Consider the following 20417-nt stretch of genomic DNA (forward strand, 5'->3'; position numbering starts at 1 on the left):
CAAAGCTTTGCTTCCCCAGAAGGGTTTAGCTGATGCAACCGGGAAGAGGCCAATGCTAGAGAGAAAGAGGAAAGAAACAAATACAAATCAATTATCAGGAAGGCCCCAGTCTGTCACTTGCTCCATGATCCCCATCCAGCATCAAGGTGCTAGAATACTGGGCACTGTGGGTGTACCTGTAGTTCAGGCAATGTCCTATCCTGACGTCCCATTGAGGATGAGAAAATGAAATAGCTGGGAAGAGGTGCCTTGAACTCCTCTGCTTCCTCCTGGTTACTCTTCAGGCCAGTCAAGGGAGTGGTGGAGCTAGGGCTGACAGCCCTCGGCCCTTGTACGAGGGAGCCAGCATTCTGTGGGGCATGAGCCTGCCAGGCTGGGGGGGGATGAGATGAGAAGGTTCTTGCCTCCCACGGGACAGTGGAGTGTCCCTGCAGTCCTGCCCGCCCCTGTGCCTTTGCTACCCTGGGTGAGGCGTGCTTGATGCTGGGGAGCACTAGATAGTCTCTCTGGTCCTTTGCCTCCTTATTCCCAGGCTCAGGACTGAGGAGCGAAGGCTCCGCACAAATCGGGCTAGCTCGGGCGCGGCTGTGGCGGCACCGGGCCGCGTAGCCGGGGCAGCCCGGGACGGTGACCAGGCGTGCGCCGGGGGACGAGAGCGAGCGGAGGGAAGCAGAGAGTGCGCGGAGGGGCGCAAATAGGAGCGCGGGGAAGACGGGCACCCGGTCGGGATGCGAGGTCCGGGGACGCCATGGTGCGGAGGGGTCAAGAGGTGCCGGAGCGTGCCGGAGATGCCGGCTGCGAGGGCAGAGGGTTGCCGAAGGGTGGCGGGTGCGGAGTCCCGGGGTGCACGATGCGGAGATGCCGGGCCGTGAGGTGTGGGATGCCTGGCCGTGGGGTGCGGGATGCCGAGGTGCGGGATGTCGGGGTGCCCCGGCTGGTCCCACCCCTGCGCGGCGCTCCCCGCCCCGCGGCCCCGCTCCCCCGCCCTCCCTGACGTGTGGCGCTGGCAGCCCGGCCGGTTCCGCATTCCCGACCCCTCCCCGCAGCCCAGGGGCCGCTATATAACCGGGGCTGATGCAACCCACCCCGCCGCCTGCCACAGCCTGCGGGAGGCGCGCACCGGGGCGGCGGGCGGTGGCGGGCCAAGGCGCCCCGGCGGCGGCCGGCACCGACATCGGCACCCGGCGGGGCCCGGGGGTCGGGGCAGCGGCGGAGGCGGCGGGGCTGAGCCTGCAGCCCGCGCCCGGCCCCTACGGCCGGGCCCCGCGGGCACCCCGGCAGCCCGGTCGCCCTGCACGGTGGGTACGGGAGCGGGCGGGAGACGCGCCGGGCGGGCCGGGACTGCGGCAGGGGGCGGGCGGAGGCGCGGGGCTCCGCGGGGGTGGCGGACAGCGGCGACGGGGGCTGGAGCGGGGGGCGGCCGGAGGAGCATCCCGTCTCCCGCGGCAGCGGGCAGGGTGCCGCTGTCCGGGCGGTCGGGCGCACCGCGGAGATGCGGGGAGACCCTCCACGGGGGCGGGCACAGCCGCATGGGCGGCTCGGAGCAGGGCTGCTGCCCCCGCAGCCGGCGACGCGCGGGGGCTGGAAGTGCCTGGCTCTGGGCTGCCGCCGCACTGAGGAGCTGCGGGGCGGCGGGGGCGGCCTCCCTCCGCTCCTCGGGTGCCCGCTGCCTCCGCTTCACCTGCCGGCTGGGCGCGCAGGTGAGGGGCTCCCTGCGGCTGCCGGCCCGGCCCGGGCGGGCTGGCCGTCGCCAGCCGTGTCTGCAGCCCGGGAGGCCCGGGGAAGGAAAGGGGCCCTGGAGGTGCCCCCGCCGCGCGGTCCCAAGTCCGCTTTAGCAGTCAGGCATGGAGTTGAATGGAAGTTGCATTCTTTTGCACGCTCTGCTCCAGGAGGCACTTTTCTTTTTTCCATGGAAGGGAAATAGGTTTGAGAGCAAATTGGGGGAAAGGGAGAAATACCAGGGGAGCAAGAGCCACATTATGTTTCCATTTTCCTTTAATGAAGGCCCTGTGGAGGTGTATTTGAAAACACAGGGTCTCCTATGCCTTCAAGGAGGGTGAGAACACTGTGCTGGCTGGTTCCAGGGCCATATGCAGCGTATGGTGGCCAATGAAACAGGGCCTGGCTCGTTCTCTTGCTTGTCTTGGCAGCCTGCTCCATGGCTTGCATTACCAGCCCTGGAACACAACCACTGCCAAACTGTGAGTGTGTGTGCGTGTGTGTGTGTGTGCTTGGACTCCAAGAGCTCAGCAGAAGCAAATGCTTCTGCAGCTCAGACTAGGATTTTTTAGCTAGTTTTGGGAAAACTTGTATAAAAATCTGTGTCTGGAGGCTCTTGACAGAGTATGCCCTGGGAATTTGTTGGTAAAAGCTTGTGTGAGGGCATCTGTGAATGCCAGTCTTCGGAGTTCAGATTCTTAGTATGAATCCTAGTGATTTAAAAATGCAAAAACCTGCCCATCAAGGGGATGAGTGTGTGGGTGCAGGAGCTGCCATCCACATCCTTACTGGGTCATGCAGCAATTAGTTGCCCCTGGTGTCTGGGGAATTAACAAAATCTGCTGAGTTAGTGTGCAGGTTATTGCCTCTGCTTCCTCATTGAGATGGCTATGGATGCTTTCCCTGTATCTTCAGAGTTGAGTATTTCCCTTCTTACAGGATGCAAAGGTCCCTGTGCTACATTCCTTGCCAAGGAAGAGTAAATACTCCCTCAGACCTCTTGCCTCCTCCTGCCCTGTCCATCTGAGCAGTGTGTCCAACTGCTCAAGGAGCACTGAGCATCTGTTCTGTGGTCTCCTTCCCTGTTTGCTACTTCAGCTGCATTGCCTGGGCCAGGTACTTGGCAGCATGCAATGCCTTGAATGTGAAGCTGTAAGAGGCTCTTTTTACTGCAGTGGCTGTTCATAGTGGGCCTGGCCCCAAGAGCAGGGAGGCAGAGCCATGGTGAGGCATGGGACCCCTTGCCAGTGTTTGTGTGTCCTGCAGTGCCATGCAGCAAGGAGGGGGCACTGCAAACCTGATGCCATCTGTCTTTGGCTGCATTTCTCAGTTGCTTGGACTGTCAAGAGTATCAATCCAAACATTGCAGGCTATTTTGACATGCAGACAGAGAGGTGAAGGCACATACGGGCCTCTGAGCTGAGCAGTGCTGCTGCAAACTAGCCAGAGCTGGTCTTTATATGGATTAGAGGTCTTTGTGGATGACCCTGGTATTTAAGGCATCATTTTGAGGAGTTTGTAGGGGGTGTGGGGGCTGTCATCTCTGAGGCCGTCTTTGGCCCCTGAGGGCAGAGCTTTGTGCTGGAGCAGGATTGTCTTCTAGAAGAAGGTTCTAGTCTTGGCCACATGTGGTTATGGAAGGTCCAGGGTGATTTCAACAAGTCAGTTGTTAGGCTGCAGCTCAGCCGCTGAGGTTTTCTCAGACCAGGATATTCCTTCCTTCTCAAATCCCTTTGAGCTTCTTCAGGTATGAATAGGCTAGCTTTTACCTTCCTGTTCTGTACTGCTGTCCAGTGGGTGGTGCAACCTCAAATAATTAATTGCAATCTTAATAATACTGTGATAATTAGTGGCATTTTTTGCAGTTATTGCAATTAACTATTGCAGTAGGGGAGCCTTGCTATGGTAGGTGCTGTACAGAACCCTGCTGTCACAGGTTGCTTGGAAGTCAATCGCTGCATTGCAGTGGTGGGAGCAGCTAAACTGGAGCTTTTTGCTGCCCTGTGAAGCTATGGAGGGAAATGCTCAGGGAGGAAGGGCTGGGAGCTGACTGCTTTGCTAATGGCAAATGGAGATTATTTCTAAAGCTGAGGACTGGAGAACCAGTATCCCCCCTCCTCACAAAAGGGACAAGGAAAGTCAAAGCATTAGACAGGCAGGTGTGGAGGCCTAATGGTGAGACTCAGCTGGGCAAGGGGCTGCAAAATGGCATTTCTACCAAGGAGATGCTGTATGCTCTGGGCTTCCCTGTTTGCACCATGTAGGAGCTCTGAGCTTCCCTGATGGAGGAGAGGAGGGAGGGCAGCAAGGCTCTCTGCATTCCTGTTTTTAGAAAGCTTCTCATAGCCCTCTGTCTGTCAATGACTCGGATGATCCTTCTGCCAGCTAGAAGTGCAGGACTGAGCCAGAATGTTCCCACTCATGAAGTAGGTTTAGAATTCCACCTCCTGAGGAGCAGTTCTTCATAGCTCCTTCTTCTGTTCAGCATTGTGGCCCCCCACTCACTCTGAACTAGGGGTGGGAGGTTACATGTATGGGTGTTCACAAGCCCTGCAACTCCTCTCCTACCACGTGGGGTTGCCTGTGGGAGGAAAGGAACAGCAAGAATGGCAGCTCAGAGTGTCTGTGGGAAGGGCACAGATGTGTCTTTGGACCTGCAATCCTGAACGTGGTTGTAGGAGCGGTCTCTCCCTCCTGGGATGGAAATGGGGTGTGGAGGCGCTACAGTGAGTAGTGAGGTACTGCAGTGTCCTGTATTCTGAGGTGGCATGATCTGCCTCAGTGCTCTTGATAGGCCATGCTGTGAGCATGCCTTTACCTGGCCTTTAAACAAGGGGAGGATTTCTGTGATGCCATAAAACAGTAAGTTTTATGTTAGGTGCTCAGTAAAGAGAGAGCATGCACGTTTTTATCCCAGTTAGTGTCACTGCAGCTTTTCAGTATGCTATAGGTGGTGGGTTCCTTGGCATCAACAGGTTCAGCAACTGAATGAAATGAATACATCGTGGCTGTTGTTAAAGTCCATGTTTACCAGAGCTACTGCATGGGGATCTGAAAAGACTGGTTACTCCCAAAGGGCTTGTCTGCTGCTGTGTTCTGATGTTTGGCAAGTAACTTTGATCACTGTGGTGCTTGGTACTGGCCCTGCAAGTTTCTGCTTTTAACAGGGCAGAGCAGAAGCAGCTAGCCAGAAGATAGGACTATGAGGTGCTACTCAAAGTTAAATACGTCTAGAGCAGATAGAATTGTGAGGCAATGGGAGAGTCTCATGTTTTAGATAGCAGAGGAAAGCTCTAATTGCATGGGAAGGTACCTGTGGCACTGGGAATATGGGGTAGTGTCTTTCTGCCTTCATCTGTTCCCACTGGGGCCTGAACTTCGAAGTGGAAGAAGCTCTGTAGGCTTCAGACCATCAGCACTCTGCAGTCTTCTCAGAAGAGTCCAGATGGAAAAAAGCAAGTGGCTCAGAGATTCAGAGAAAGAGAAGTAGCCAACTGCCCTGTCTTTGTTTAGGAAATTACATTCTTGGTTCATGAGAAGTTGGGTATGTCAGGAAAGGGCTTTCATATAAATCATCCTTCTGCTCACAGAAGGAACTAGATAGATTCAATGTATGACATACAGACTGAGGTAACTTGATAGCCAGGAGCTAAAAAAAAGGTAAAAATGGCAGTAAAGCAGAGTAGAATGCTTCTGATCTCCAAATCAGAATTATTATTCCCTGTTGGCCCGGAGCAGATGAAAGGCCAGTTACTGTGACTTGGGTGCTCCAAGACAGTACATACAAATGGCAGTGTTGTGCTAGGTGCTAACACCCTGATGAAGAGTTCAAAGATTGCTTGTATGGTGGCTTACAGACACTTCAGCAGTGCTCTGATGCGTGGCAACTGACAAGTAATGGCAGGCACCCAGGCTGAGGCTGCTGAGAGAATACCAGGCAAGCATGGCCTTTATTCTGCAGGCAGCATGGAGAAGGGTTGGTAGGACAGACTATGCCTTAGTGCAGGGCTTAACATGGGCAAAAGAGAAACATGCTGGTAGGTACAGAGTGTCAGAATCTGCTGGCTGGCAGTATTAGATGCTAGACTGGTTCTCTGAGCATCAGAAGGGTACTTTGATCAACCATTATAAATGTCGGCACATGTGAAATAGCTTATGTTGTAAGAAACTGTGATTGTATTATAGACAGCAGAACTGATAATAAGGCTGCAAATAGCCCTCACTCTCACCAAGGAAGCTGACACCAGAGATAAGGCAGTAATGGCAAGTTAAATTGAAGTGTGACTGTCAGAGCCTGCTTTGGGATGTCGTGGTCAGCTCTGTAGGATGATGCTCGTGGTGCAACAGTAGCAACTGCATTCGGTTTATAAAGAAACAAACAGCACCTCTGGATGCATAGGATGGTGGATACAAATTGAGGCAGTCTGTGTGCAGGGAATTGAATGTATGATTTCAACACAGGTAGGCATTCCTGTGCCAGTTTTAGTCTGGGTAAGAATAGCAGTGAAGAGGTGGCAGGAGGGGTGTGAATACAGGCTAGCAAGTGGAGCAAAAGCCCCCTGGGTTATATGAATTATGTCCACACATGTTAAATTTATTCTGTAAATGCTGTGCAAACATCAGCTTCTTAAAAAAAAAAGCAAACACAAACCCAAACAAAGAGTCCCCTGAAAAATCAGCAACAAATCAGTATAGAAAGAGAAAAAAACCCAACCCATTAAAAAAAAAAAAACCCAAAAAAAAAACCAACAAAATTAAAGCCCAAGAACATGAAGACTAGAACTGCAGGAGAAAGAATAGAAGGGTATGTGGGGGCAGTGTCACTGAGAAAGCTGAGCACCTGTATGGGACAGAAACAACTTGGTAAAGCTTCTTCCCTCTAGGCTGTGGTTTCCAGAAGATAAGACTCTGGCAGTAGGAGAAGAACTAAGAGTAATGGGTGCTGCCTTTAAGAAATATTAAATCAACCAGTGTCACAGACTGCTGACCATAAGGACATAATTGAGGAACAAAGCATGCAAACACTTGAAACTGGTGGAAAAGATGCAGCAAAACCAAGGTGAGCTGTCAACTTTTTGCATATAAGACTGCTGATAAAATAACTGAGTTGATTGAAGCCACAGGAAGAACAGTGCCAAAGTAAGGATGCAAAAGTTGCTGCAATTATCAGGAGGTTTACAGACATTTCGGCAAGAGGTCAAGTCTTGTGTTACAGTATTTTAACCAGAATAAGGGAGTGTAGAGGCAAGGCTAAGGAAATAAAAACTGAATTTTGACCTTTGAAATCATGTATTGACCAGATTTTTGCTGCAAAGATGGTTGCTGAACAGAGCAGTGAATGGCATAAGGTACTCGTTGAACTGAAGTTGTAAGAAAGCCTCCTCTGTCTCCTAATTCACTCTGGAGCATTTTGATGTCATGGCACAAAATGATGAATAGTGTTGGTGCAAAAGGCAGATTTATTGTGATGTAAACTCAAGAAACTGGTGTCATGCTGATCCAATGGTCCTATGCAAGACTGCACATTCTCTTTCCTCTTGATGTGTTGCTATTGGCTTCACTATGTGAAAAAGCATAGCTGATACAATGCATACAAAGGAGTTGTGTGGTTCAAATGTAGGACACCAGAAAGCTAGGTTGTACTGAAGACATGACATTTCCAAGCTTGTGTAAGGAGATGTTGAAAGACCACCTGGCACTGAGGGAAAAAGACTGTGTTATTTATCAGTTCTGAAAAGAAAAAATATAATAAGAATCCCAATTAAAGCATTATGTTAGAAAGTGAATGAATACAGAGGTGAGTTGGTTCATGTGCCTTAGAAATAGCAAATGCTGCAAGGGAATATCCAGAAACCAATTAGGAATTGGCAAGGCACCAGCTGTATTCACCCCATCTAGCCAGGTGTGGCTGTTGAAGAGCCTGCAACTTAAAGGTCAAACGCAGATCCTGAACTTTAAAGTTCTGCCCTGCCATGTGAACATGGTACCAGTATGCTGGAGCTATGGGTAGGCATGTCCATGTCTGCCAGGGTAACAGCTTTGGGAGGAAGACTGAAGTACGTAGAATTCCATACTCTGGCTTTTTTACATGATCAAAGTACAACTTATCTCTGGCACTCACCAGAAATGAATGAGAAAGTATCTGGGACTTGGGATGAAAAGAAAGTTGTGCTTACATTAGGAAGAAGCAAAGGAGTGGAACAAACTTAGAGTTTGTTCAAGTTTGAGTCCTTCCAATCAGCAGGAGTGACAGTGCCTGGGGCTGAGGGCCCTCAAGAACTGGAGAGATGATCTGTTACTGCACACCTGCTCTGCAGAGAGGGATGGCATCTCTCCTCATTCCTTTTTATTTCCATGGTTATAGCCCTGCTGGGAATGGTGTTACTTTCCTCTCCAAGGCCTAACTCAGCTTGACTCTTGGCTGTTCTCAATGTGCTCCTGAGCTTTCTGACCCCTGAGCAAGCTCTCACCTGAGAAGACACTTTCCCCCCTTTCTACCTAGTTCTCAGCTCATCCTAATGTGCAGGTTTATGGTTATCCAAAAGGCTTTGGGTACTTTGGTTTGATGAGCTTAAAATGTAGTTTCCACTGATGCAGGTGTGATGTGGGCTTTGGAACTGGATAAAGTCCCTGGATCCAGGATAAATTTTTAGAGCATATTGGATACAGGCCAGCCCCTTCACTCTGACCTGTATTGTGTGTTACACTGGTACAGAGGCTATTTCAAGGCATATCAAGCTACCAGATCAAAGATGCAGAAGGAGGAGAAGATGTGCTGAAGAAAACACAGTGTTTTCTCAAATCTTTAGCTACTTGTCCTCAGAGACCTGCCCCAGGCTCAGGAGTGCATGGGGGAGGGTGCTGAGTGGTCAGGTTGGCCCACAGCCTGAAGAATGGATTTCTCCTTGCTCCTTATTTCATAAATTGCAGTGACTCTATATTCAGTCTGCCTGAGGGCCTGGACTGTCTAGCCTGGGTGCTGTCAACTGCATTTGACAGGACTCGAGGAAATGGCATGAGGCTGAGGCAGGGGAGGTTTAGGTTGGATATCAGAAAAAGGTTTTTCATCCAGAGGATGGCTGGGGAACAGGCTCCCCAAGGAAGTGGTCACAGAACCAAGCCTGACAGAGTTCAGTAGGAGTCTGGATGACAGGCACATGGTGTGACTCTTGGGCTATCCTGTGCAGTGTCAGGAGCTGGACTCGATAATCCTGATGGGTCCCTCCAACTCAGCATATTCTGTTATTCTATGAATAAATTAAAACCAAGTCCTCCAAGTCCAGAATGGATTTTGGCAATCAGCGCTGGGTTCAAGTCAATTCTCATCCTGAAGCCTGTGAAAGGGTGGGTCAGGGCCCCAAATCAGTCTGTGAGAGACTTCAAGTGGATGCTCATATACTTTTGCTACTGATTTTTTTTCTATTTTATTTTTTAAATTTTAACATAAGCAGTTCAAGCTGGTGACAGACATCTGTGGGATTGCTGGCTTGGGCTGTGCTGCTGTTGGCAGGTGTCTTCCCCAGTGCCACAGCATGTCACCTTGGTGGCGGCATCAGCGAATGGCCAGCTCTGCAGTGTATACAGCTACCCCAAAATGGTAGACTGGATTTAACCCCATACAGCTCTGTCTTCTGGCAGGGGCTCCTGGGAAGAACCTCTAGATTCACCTCCCCTTTGTCATGCCACCTCATTGACCCGGTGCCATCCTGCTGGAGAGGAACGATCTCTGAGGAAGGTGGTAGGGATTTAGCCACACTCCCTAAATAACTTGTGTTTTCCTGTCTGGAGTGCAGCCTAAGGGTGTGCTGGTACTTATGTCTGGAGGGGTGAAGCATCTTAGCCATGTGTAGGCCTGAAAAGAAGGGGGAGGGAGGAAGTGTGCAGCTTCAGAGCCCAGCTGCATTGGGCATCTCCGGGCACCTTACAAGATGTTGGTGCAGATTCCAGTACAAGATTCCACTGCAGATGTGGAATTACATTTTTCTAGTTTAGTGATCTGTGGAAGAATGAATACTTTGCATCAGTTTAGGTCCTTGCAGTCTCAAGGAGTTGACTTGTAGCCTTTTCTGAGGTCAAGTATCATTACCAAGTATTTTCTCTTTCTTTTCTGTCACCAAATGGGCAAGAGTCCATTTCATCAGATAGTATCTTTTCTCTTGGGAAGTTACTTGTCTGTCTTTCCTGTCTTCTCTTCAGGCTTTAAAGACCTTATGCAGATCACCTCCTCCCTGCCCAGCTTCCTCTCTCCACAGCAGTGCTCCCAGCACTGCTGAACACTTGCTTGCTCTCCCCTTTCTGGTCTCCTAAAGGATGACTGGAGCAGAGGGCTTGATTCCTCTTTATGGTTTCTGTCTAGCTGCATCTGCTTTCCCTGCTCTTTCCCAAGTCTTCTTGGTCACAGCTGAACAAACCCTGCCAGGAGACATCACACGCTGACACCTGGACCTCTTCATTGGCAGATTAGACTGTTTGACAGCTCACAGCTCATTGCAGGTTGTAGACACTCTCTGCTGCAAATCATTCTGTCTGTCACACCAATACAGCTTGCACAGCACCCGTGCTGGATGCTGTGGAGCTTGCATTAGCCTCTCTGCCCTTGACTAGCCTCTATGCTTGTTTTTCCTTTCCTTCTGCTGCTTATCTCTGGTTCCTTCACATTAACAAATATATTAAATAATCTCACGGGTAAAAAGATGTGCCAGTGCCAAGAAATCCTCAACTTCTGTTTGTCATGATTAACCCTGTTTGGCCTGCTCCCACTGACTCCACCTGAGCAGAGCAGTTGGACCAGGCAATCTCCAGAGATCCCTCCCAGCCTCAACTGTTCTGTGATTCTATGATCCAGCAGTTCTATCTCACATGCAGCTTTACTCAAGTCTTCAGCCTGGTACTGATGTAGATTTGTCTCCCTGGGATGGCAAGTGCTGAGCAGCTGTGGCAGCTGGCTTGGCTAAGTGAGTGTGTGTGTGAGTCTGCACGACTGTACTGCCTGGGCCAAAGTCTGTATTGCCTGTTACCTGGTCTCTCAGCAGATGAGAGTGGATGCTTTGGAAAGAGCAGGGCAAGTGCATGTAATTCCTCATTTAATGCTCCTCCTTTCTCTGACACTTGGTGCTGCGAGAGCCTCCATGAGTTTCCCCAGCTGTTTGTTGAATCCTGCCTTCTGACCGCTCTTGTGGTTGCAGGAAGCTGCACACTGAGATTTTGTGTCCACTCCTCTAGTCTGTTTCTCTCTTGACATTGCTGGTCCTTGTCTCTGCTGTGTTGGTGCCTCCTGCACAGGAGCAGAATGGGGTGGGTGCCTGGAGGCTCCTGCAGTGTACTGGGACTTCTCTGGATGGGCAGGGCAAGGAGAGCAGTGCACACACACTGGGATGTGTGGTTGAGTTGAAGAAGAGGGGCAAATGGCTGCTGTATGGACAGCAGTGAATGTTATAAGTAGGTAACTTGTGAGTGTCCCAGGCCAGTCACACAGCAGGGATGTACCTGCACTGCAGCCAACAACCATCTGCTCCAATGGCTTTTGGACTGATGTAACAGCTCCAGCTCTATGGAGCTCTATTTTAGGTTTAATTTTATTATATCTTTGCTGCTTGTTCTTCATAGTTATTGAAAACTCCCTTTCACCTCCCTATAAGTGACTTGCTGAAGTTTGCCCTGATCCTATTCTCACTTTTTTTTCTTTCATGATAGAAGAGGACTTTTGAACCTTGCACCGTTTCCCTTCCCCTCCAGCCTTTGTTTCCTCATGTCTGTGCTGAGAGATGTTTGTACAGTGGTGTTTTTTTTTTTTTTTACAGTTTTATCTGTAGTCTTTGTGCACTGTGTTCCAGCCATGACCAGCGGCTGAGCCTGCCCAGAAGGAATCCAGCCTAGGCCATATTATGGTCCTCTTTGTGCCATTTTCTTCTTGTACTAATAATCCACACATTAATTAATCAAAATTCAGCTAAAAGCAAACCTTGATCCGCTGTACTCCAGAGAAAGGTGTCCATGGGATCACATCACTGTCGTTGCAGCCAGCTCCTGTTCTTCTGGTGCTTTGCCTCTCAGGTCTCTTCCCTTCCTGATCTATACCCCAGTAGCCTATTCTTCCTGGCAGGATTCATATATTTTGGTTTCTATAATACAGTCTGCTTATTCTCTGCCTTTGCCCTTCCTGGGGGAGAATGTCTGCCTTCCTTGACCCATACTCCTGTAGGTGATGGGACTGTAGCATGAGTTAGTCCCGTGCTGTGTCATGAGGCCCTGTCACTGGGTTGTAATGGGATGTCTCTGTCCCCCTCCAGCCCAGGAAGCTGTTTCCCCTGCTATGATGCCAGGGCAGATCCCCGACCCGTCGCTGACGGCCGGTGCGCTGCCCGGGCTGGGCCCCCTGACGGGGCTGCCTGGCACAGCCCTGACCGCCGAGGAGCTGAAGTGCGCCGACATCCGCAACATCGGGGCCATGATCTCGCCGCTCCAGTTCCTGGAGGTGAAGCTTGGCAAGAGACCCCAGCCTGTCAAAAGTGAGGTGAGTATTGGAGCCTGCTGGCTGCGGGTGGCCCTGCAGGGCTGTTGTCTGCATTTGGCTGGGTTTCCCTCCTGCCTGTGCTTGGCTGCGGTAGCGGTGGCCAGCAGTGTGTTTTATAAGCTCCCCGTTTGGTGATGTGCATGCATGTTAGCAGCTGCTCCACTAGCTGCCTCTTCTCCCTGCCTGACTTCCTGTCCCTGGCTGGCAGTGGTGGTCTCAGCGTCCCAGACCTGACTGGTCCAATGCAGCAATTGGCAGCCATCTGAACTCAAACCCTGCTGTGGAGTGGGGTCTGCTGCAGCCAGCATGTCCCTAGGGTGGGACAAGCACCCAGAGTAGAAGTCACACAACCTGTCACCCATGTCAACAAGCCCTTGGTGCTTCTGGCATTGGTGTTTCCTCTCCAGTGGGAATGGGGTGTGTGGAGCAGTGACTCAGCCTGTGCCATAGGCTCTGCTGGCTGGGAGCTGCCCCTGCCCCATTGCTTGGGGTGGGCCCTAGCTTCACCTCAAGCTTCCTGGGATGGGGAAGGTAGGTAGTTTCTGCTTGGTACCACAGGCTGCCATGTCAGAACCAGGCTGAAGGGACTAGGGAGATGCTTGGACAGTGTTTTCCTTGTGTCCCATGTGTTGGTTGTCCAGTCTTTGGCTGAACTGGTGGTGAGCGTTTGCACCTCCTACTGCCTGCAGATGGAGCTGGGAACCCCTGTTTCAGAGGTCCCACGTGTGCAAGGGTGCTGGCTGCTGTTAGAAGGTCCAATAAGCAGCTCTCTGAACAGAGCATTTGCTCTGTGTGAGGTTACCTCAGATGATGCCATATGAGGGTGGGGTGATGTGTCTTCTCTGGCAGTGTGAGCAAGAAGGTGCTGGATGATGTGAAAAGCTGCCTGTGATGAGCTGTGAGCTGAAAGGAGTAAAATAGGAGTTTCAGGGGCAACCTGCTCTCCAAATGGTGCTGACACCTAATTTAGCCCAATTTTTTAGCAGAAGCGCAGCAGCAGCCAGGCCTACCTGTGCAGAGCCATCCCTGTTCTTTCCTTCCAGCTGTTTGAGGTGGACTTCTGTGGGTAGAACTGGTATGATGTAGCTCATCTGATCACCTTGCACAGGAGCTCTGTGCCCAAGAGAGTGTCCAGTCAGCTTGTGCAGCCTAGAGGTTGCCTGGGAAGGACTGGACAGCTCTGCAATGGGAAGAGCTGAGGCTAGGATGCTGTGTAAGGCCCTGGGCATGCTAATGGCTTTCATTCCTCTATGGGCAAAGCAGTCAGGGATTTGCAGCTGAAGTCAAATTCTCTTTCTAGCTCTTGTCCTGGGTATTAATGCAGCAAATGGTCTGCAGTGCCTGCCTGGCTTCATGGGTTGGGGAAGAAAAGGCTGACTCTGTGGCTATGCTGTCTTCCTAAGCCCAGCTCCTTTGCTGGGGCAATTTGGGCACCTCTGAGCTGGCCCTCAACCGCTGCTTTTGCTTTTGTGGGCATGGGTATGTATTGTCACTGGCATCTGTGTGACAGGGACAGGGCAGTTCTGCCCCACAGCAGGTACTGGAATTGCTGAGTGTCCTCTGAGCCAGCTGTGGAGGCACCGTGTGGAGGAAAGCTAAGATAAAACCCACTGACAGCCCTTGCACAGCTACCTTCCATGCAGCTGCTTCCTCCCCTGCATGGCTCATGAAGCTGAGGAGTTGAAGACAGCAAATGGAGCTGCCCTTGGCAAGGCTTTGCAGCAAAGGCCTGAGGGAGCTGAAGCAGTAGCTGCTTATCCCATGAGATGCCAAGAAGCTGCCCACGCAGAGTTTTGCAATGCAGCCTGCAGCTGCTTTCCTCTTGCAGGGTGCTGGAGCCCAGGAATGCTGGGTGCCGGCGTGCCACTCTGTGGTGCCTGGGAGGACAGGCTGCTTGCCATGAGCCTGGCCAAGACAGCTCTCTCTGCTCTGCTGGGGGCACCAGCATCTCCTGGCATTGGGGTGTTTGTGCCTGGGGGCACACACAAAACCCACCCAGTGGGTGTTGGGGGCCACTTTCTCTGCAGGGTGATGGACAGCCCCACTGGGAAAGCTGCTCTCCTGTGTACAGGTGTAGACAGATCTGCTGGGCTCTGCCACCACTGAATCCCACCTGGGGTGCTACCTCTGGGACTGAGCCCTGCCCCTCAGGCAGATGATCACCTCAGTCTCTGAGGCTGCTGACTGAAGCAGTTCAGGAGGCATCCCCACAGGGACTTGTACCCACGGGGATCCCCTGGAGATCACTGCTGGGACATGCTAGTGGGTGATACATCATCACTGTCCCATGTGCCTCTGAATAATGTCCTAACCCTCAGCACCTGGGCCATGTCACCTTTTTGAACTGAAATCAAGCAGAAGCAGATGGGGAAAACCTGCTGTCTTGAAGAAGAGAACTTCTCTGCACTGAGAATTTGTGGATTCCTCATTCCTGGAAGTGTTCAAGACCAGGCTGGATGGGGCTTTTAGAAACTGCTCTACTGGAAGGTGTCTCTGCCTGTGGCAGGAGGGTTGACACTAAATGATCTTTAACCTTTAAACCTTTCTATATTTCTATGAAGCTACAGGAGCTATGGTCAAAAAGCAGAATCAAGGGTTCAAGCTTCTTCTGTCTGTGTTGATCCACCTTCCTTGGGCATCTGTACTCCATCTAAAGGACACAGACCTTTGCTGGGCCCTCTGTGGGGTGGAGGCAGGGTCAGAGACAGGTCATTTATTCTGTGATTTGAGTTGAATGGACCAACAGGGCATGGAAATGTCAGGCAGTTCCCAGGGCTGATGCAGTTGCTGGTTGCTCTTCCAGTTGCTGCTAGGCCCCAAGATGTACTTTTGAAGTCAAGGTTGGGGGTGTTTTTTGAGCTTTGGAGCTGTGAGCACAAGTGACCTCTATGCACCCTCCTAGTAATCCTGGAACTAACAGACCAAGAAGCTGTCTTAGGGGTAGATGAGTACTTGGTAAATGTGCAGAGGGGAATTGCATCTACCCTAATGTCCACCTCCTCTTAATTTCTGTCAGGAAATTTTGTAAGACCTGACAGTGGAATGTAGAGTTAGTGCCTTCCAGATTACTTCTGCTAACTTGTCACATCTAAGTTATGTGAGTGCAGTGTGAGCTGTCCAATTCTGACTGGAGTTGGGGGTATCAGTGCAGTTCCCATCCTAGTTCTCCCAAGTGTGGTACGTTGGTGCCCCATGACACTGCCTTGTCAAAAGAATGGTGGCAGCCTGGCGCTATGGAAGTCTGTGCATAGCTTATGCTGGCTTTGCTTAGTATTTTCGCCCAAGCTGAAATAGCAATTGTGGTAAAATGCTTGCAAAGTAAGCTAGAAAAGATGCAGAACTGTTAGTGCATAAAGCTCAGACATTGCTTTCTACAGCGTGCTAAGTGCTGTGTGTTGGACATGCAGCTTGCTGTGCTGTGTGTTGGACATGCAGCTTGCTTCAGCTACCCCTTCAGCCTACCTCTGCTGAGTCATCCCGTCCTTGTGGATCACACTGGGATATTTTGATTAGTGGGTTTTGGACTTGGTGACTGTTAGCAGTGTGCACAGTCTGCTGTGGATGATGGCACCTGCAGCCTTCATTTCCATCAGGCACTGCTGGTGTGCCTGCATGTGGGGTGATCTTGTGGCCACCGGGTATCAGTCAATAGGAATGAGGCAGTTCAGTCTGACACAAATTTCAGAGACCCAGGCCGAATGTGGATGAAGGCATTGGGGATCTTTTCTTCTCTATCCATGCTACAAAGTATAACCTGACTTTGCAGGGCTTTCCAGCGCTCAGATTTTTCTCGAAGGAGCTAGTTTGGGTTCTTGGATGTAGGCATGCCACAGGCCATTTACACAGGCTTTGCAGCATATATCCATAAATACTTTGATTATGGTTTTCTGACCCATAGGGCCTATTGGCTTGGCCTGTGTGGTTTGAGTCAAAGAGCACAGAGAACTGAGTCATGGCGAACACTGCAGGTACTTTTGTGTCCTGCCCCGTCACAGGGGATGCAGGACTTGTCCCCACCTTACTGTGGTGGCCCTGTGACTCAGACAGTGCTGAAGCTGCAGCACACAGTCCCAGATACTGGAATGGGGCAGGCCCAGCTGGGGTATCTTCTGGGTTTTTCTGCCTCTTGTCCTTGGCTCTGTGTGTGATGCTTTCAATGTCTGTGTTCACAGAGCTGAGCCTGTAGGTGTCTATGTCACAAACCACTCTTGTTTCTGGGAGGGGGCTCTATTCTCTGTCTCTTCCCTCTCTCAGAGAGGGAGCAGCCCTGTGAAGGTCTGTCTGTCCCCTACCAGCCATGTCCTCAGCTGTGGGTACAGGTCTCCCTCTCTGTGTTCCTACAAAGTGGAGGTAGAGGCTGTAGCAGCAGCATACCTGGTTCCAGTGAGGATCATGTTGCTGGCAGCCCGTGACCAGGTTGCTGCCACATTGCCTTGCCATGGGTGGGGCTGCCACGTGCTCACCCCTACCTCCTGCCCCAGCCCACATCTGCTGGCTCTGATCTGGGTTTCTCTGTCTTCTTATAGCTGGATGAGGAAGAAGAGAGGAGGAAAAGGCGCCGGGAGAAAAACAAAGTAGCAGCAGCACGATGTCGTAACAAGAAGAAGGAGAGGACGGAGTTCCTGCAGCGGGTGGGTGCCCCAGTCTATCCCAGGGCACAGCAGGGACCTCCCTAGAACAGAGCTCCAGCTGCAGGAAACATTGCCTCCTTAGCTTCCCCTCTGCCACCCCTTGCTCCAGTGCCTTTATCTGGGAAAATACAGCCCCTGCTTTTCGTGAGGCTGTGAAGGTGGGGGCCATGTATGTGCCCAGGCAGAGCTTACCCATGGTACCAGGGCTGGAGAGGGCTGGAGGCTGGCTCCGGGCTTGTGGTGAGAGAGGAATAACAATGTCTTTGCCTCAGTGCTGGAGCAGGAACACCCATATGAGTGCACAGGGCAGGGGCTGGCAGTGTGCTGGCCCCTTGACCGAAGTTCTAAAGATTTTCCCACTCAGAGGCCTCTAACCCCACCTCTAACCCCAGGGCAGAAAAACTGTCACAGAACCTTGCTGTTTTTCTGCAAACAGTGGTAAGACATGGGCAGATGACAGAACTTGGAAGGAGTCATTTCACAAGGGCAGATGCTTACAGGTGGGCTGGGTGAAAACTTAAGCATGGGTTTCTCCCCAAACACCTTACCAGACCATGGAAAGCAGCCAGGCACGGGTTTTGCTGGGGTGTGGCAGAGACCTGCCCCATGTGGTGGCTGTGTGTTTCTGTGTGACGGTGCTAAGTGCCAAGCATGAGGCAACAGGGCTGGGAATGACCTGCCTGGAGGGATGTGATGCCTTGGCAGGTCTTCAGCCTGCTCCCCTGCTGCAGGGGCTGAGGGACAGCACTGAGCAGAGGTGGCATGTTGGCCAAATTGTTTCTTGTGTCTTGTCCTGCTAGATAAAGTCACATGCGGTTGTGTTCCTGTCCTGCTAGGAGTCTGAGCGTCTAGAGCTCATGAATGCTGAGCTGAAGGCCCAGATAGAAGAGCTGAAACAGGAGAGGCAGCAGCTCATCCTGATGCTGAACCGGCACCGTCCCACCTGCATCGTGCGGACAGACAGCATCAAAACGCCTGAGAGCGAAGCCAACCCGCTGCTGGAGCAGCTAGAGAAGAAGTGAAGGTGGCACAGGGCCAGGAGGAGGAGACAGTGGCACAAGGGTCTTCCAGGGTCTCTAATGTATGTACTGTATGAAGAACTGTGCACCCAGGCCAGGTGCAGCCAGGACCCAGTGGGCTTCCTTGGGAACTATGGACCAAATGTGGGAACAGAGAAGATCAGGAACCTGCCAACCATGTACTCTGAGGCTGAACCTGGGAGCAGGGCTGGTGGTGTCAGTGAGGGCAACCTCCCTGTGATACGTCATCACAGCCCTTCAGCCTGCTCTCAGCCCTGGGACCCACAAAGCCACAGCGTGTCCTGCAAGGAGCATGCAGCCCGTGGTTAGCAGGGGCTGCGGGCTGAGGAGTGGCAGCTGGGCAGTGCCCACCAGCACCCTGCCCAGAGGCTGCCGCTGCTCCTGGCGTGCACTCCGGAGGGAAACCCAAACCCAAGAACCACAAACACTTGATGCAGCCCCATCTGGTGGGCAGGCCTGTCGGGGCTCGGTGGCGCAGGCGCCCCCCACAAGCACACTCAGTATAATGTTTACAGCCCAGCTGTCCGTGTCGGCCGTGCTTTTGAATGCACATTTTTACACTTTTTTAAAGTATTTTTTACAAAGTTTTTATACAGTGATCTCTATATGGATTTATATAATCACTAGATGTGATCCCATAGAAATGTATGTTATAACGGTCTGTTTGTTACAAACACATATGCCACAGTTATCTCCATTGTGTTACTTGTCTGGTAGCATCCAGCTCCTTTCCTGGCATGCTGGGAAGGGGGCCCAAGCTGCCCTCTGCAGTGGTGTCGCTACCCTCTCCATCCATGTATGTCCTTCATAATACTCAGTTCTGTATCTCTCAGTAAATGTTACCTTTGCGTATGCTGTCCTCCTGTAGCTCTGTTTGGGTCAGCACTGTGGCAGCATCTGCCAGGGCTGAACAGGCCACTGTGTTCCTGGCTGAGTGACACAGTGGAGCAGATCCCAGAGCTGGTTTTGATGATTGTGTTAGCAGCTGTGGGCCAGGAGAATTCACCCTAGAAAGCTGGCAACCTTGGAGGCAGCTCTGACTATTGTCAAGCAAGAAGTAGCTCAGTGCTGCACCAAAGAGGATAGGTAGACATGGCTTACTGCTTGGAAAGGTGGAGGGAGACCATGTCATCTTTAACTGGTCCTTTGTTTCAGTCCCAAATACAGCAGGTTGAACTCATTTCAGGGATAAGAAAGAGACAGACAGGGTAGCTGTCACAATGTCCTTGTGCTGGTGATCCCTTTATGTGCCTTTGTGCTTCCTTCTGCCCAGACTGTGGAGTTTGTGGCTCAGATCTGACCCATTCCTCAGCTGCTGTCAGGAGCCAATCTTCATTCTTCAAAAAACGTGATACCTCTGCCTTTCATTAAGCTCTGCTGAAAAGATGCAAAGCATGTGCTGGGCCTTCTGGTCTTTTATCTTTATTTCCCTCTGCAAAGTGTATGTGGTAATAAATTCCCTCTTTGGTGGTCAGTGGGAGCTCCCTGTGGATACCAGATGATCCAGGCATCTTGTACTTTTTGCTCACCTGGACAGCCTGAGTGCTCCTCTCCACTCAGGAGGCCTCTCTCTTACCTGCTACATGGCTTCCAGCAGCACTGGCAATGCTGTGGGTGCAGGTGGTGGCCTTCCTCTGGTGAATAGCCACAGTGCAGTAAAAATTTCTTCTATGAAAACAGCTAGCTTGGAGGAGATATAAAAGGCGACCTTTGAAACCCAGCATGCTATAAGCAGCTAGCAAAGGTAGCAGCAGAAGAGTGATGTATCTACATCAGTTAAATGCTCAGCTATTCCAGCCAAGGCTTGGGCAGGAGCTGAATCCTAACAAGGCCCAGGGGTTGGAATGAGATTATCTTTAAGGTCCTTCCTAACCCAATCCACTCCCTGATTCTGTCACCCGAACAACCTTCTGCTGTATTTCAGTCAATACCAAGGCATTTGGCACTCAAAGCTTAGGGCATTTCTTTTTCAGGTGACTTGTTTGGGCTGTAAAACAATAAAGTTAAAGCAGAGGGTTTGGGGCTCTTCCCCTTTATGCCACAGCCTGTGACTGTTGAATGGAAAAGGTTCCATCTCTGTGCAGTGCAAAGTTCCATCTCTGTATACTGCAAACCCCTTCTGGTTCCTGTAGGAGACAGGCTATTTGATGTTCTTGACTCTGGTAGCATCCGTCCTCTCAAAACCCAGCTCCCACCTTTTCAGAACTAAAAATTTTGCTATGGGACAGATGGTCCACTGGATGGGCTTGTGCATTACAGTGACATCTCCAGGGCACGGGCAGGAGCAGAGGGCACATGCCAGGCACAGCCTGTGTTGCTGCGTGCTAGAACACACTCCCAAATCTAAAATGCAATGGTTCTACCTGTGGCAGTGTCCTTGCACTTGGATCCACTTCATGCAGGGACTGGTCATGTGGATTTGCTTGGAAAGGCCAAAGGACACTTTTCTAAGGCCAGGAAGCCACCTCCTGGCCATCCCACACCACGCCATCCTGTGTCAGGTGCAGTGGAGCA

General features: G+C 51.5%; 1 protein-coding gene across 1 annotated transcript; it reads left to right on the forward strand.

Annotated features, from left to right (window-relative positions):
• The first annotated feature begins 1150 nt into the window (after positions 1-1150).
• JDP2 (Jun dimerization protein 2) lies at positions 1151-18755 on the forward strand. The gene is made up of 4 exons (XM_059850010.1): positions 1151-1298; positions 12009-12232; positions 16759-16863; positions 17700-18755. The coding sequence occupies exons 2-4, from the start codon at positions 12032-12034 to the stop codon at positions 17883-17885; spliced, it is 492 nt and encodes a 163-aa protein (XP_059705993.1). The 5' UTR covers positions 1151-1298; positions 12009-12031; the 3' UTR covers positions 17886-18755.
• Positions 18756-20417: the final 1662 nt, after the last annotated feature.

This window comes from Haemorhous mexicanus, chromosome 6 (assembly GCF_027477595.1).
Source record: "Haemorhous mexicanus isolate bHaeMex1 chromosome 6, bHaeMex1.pri, whole genome shotgun sequence".
Classification (NCBI taxonomy): Eukaryota; Metazoa; Chordata; class Aves; order Passeriformes; family Fringillidae; genus Haemorhous; species Haemorhous mexicanus.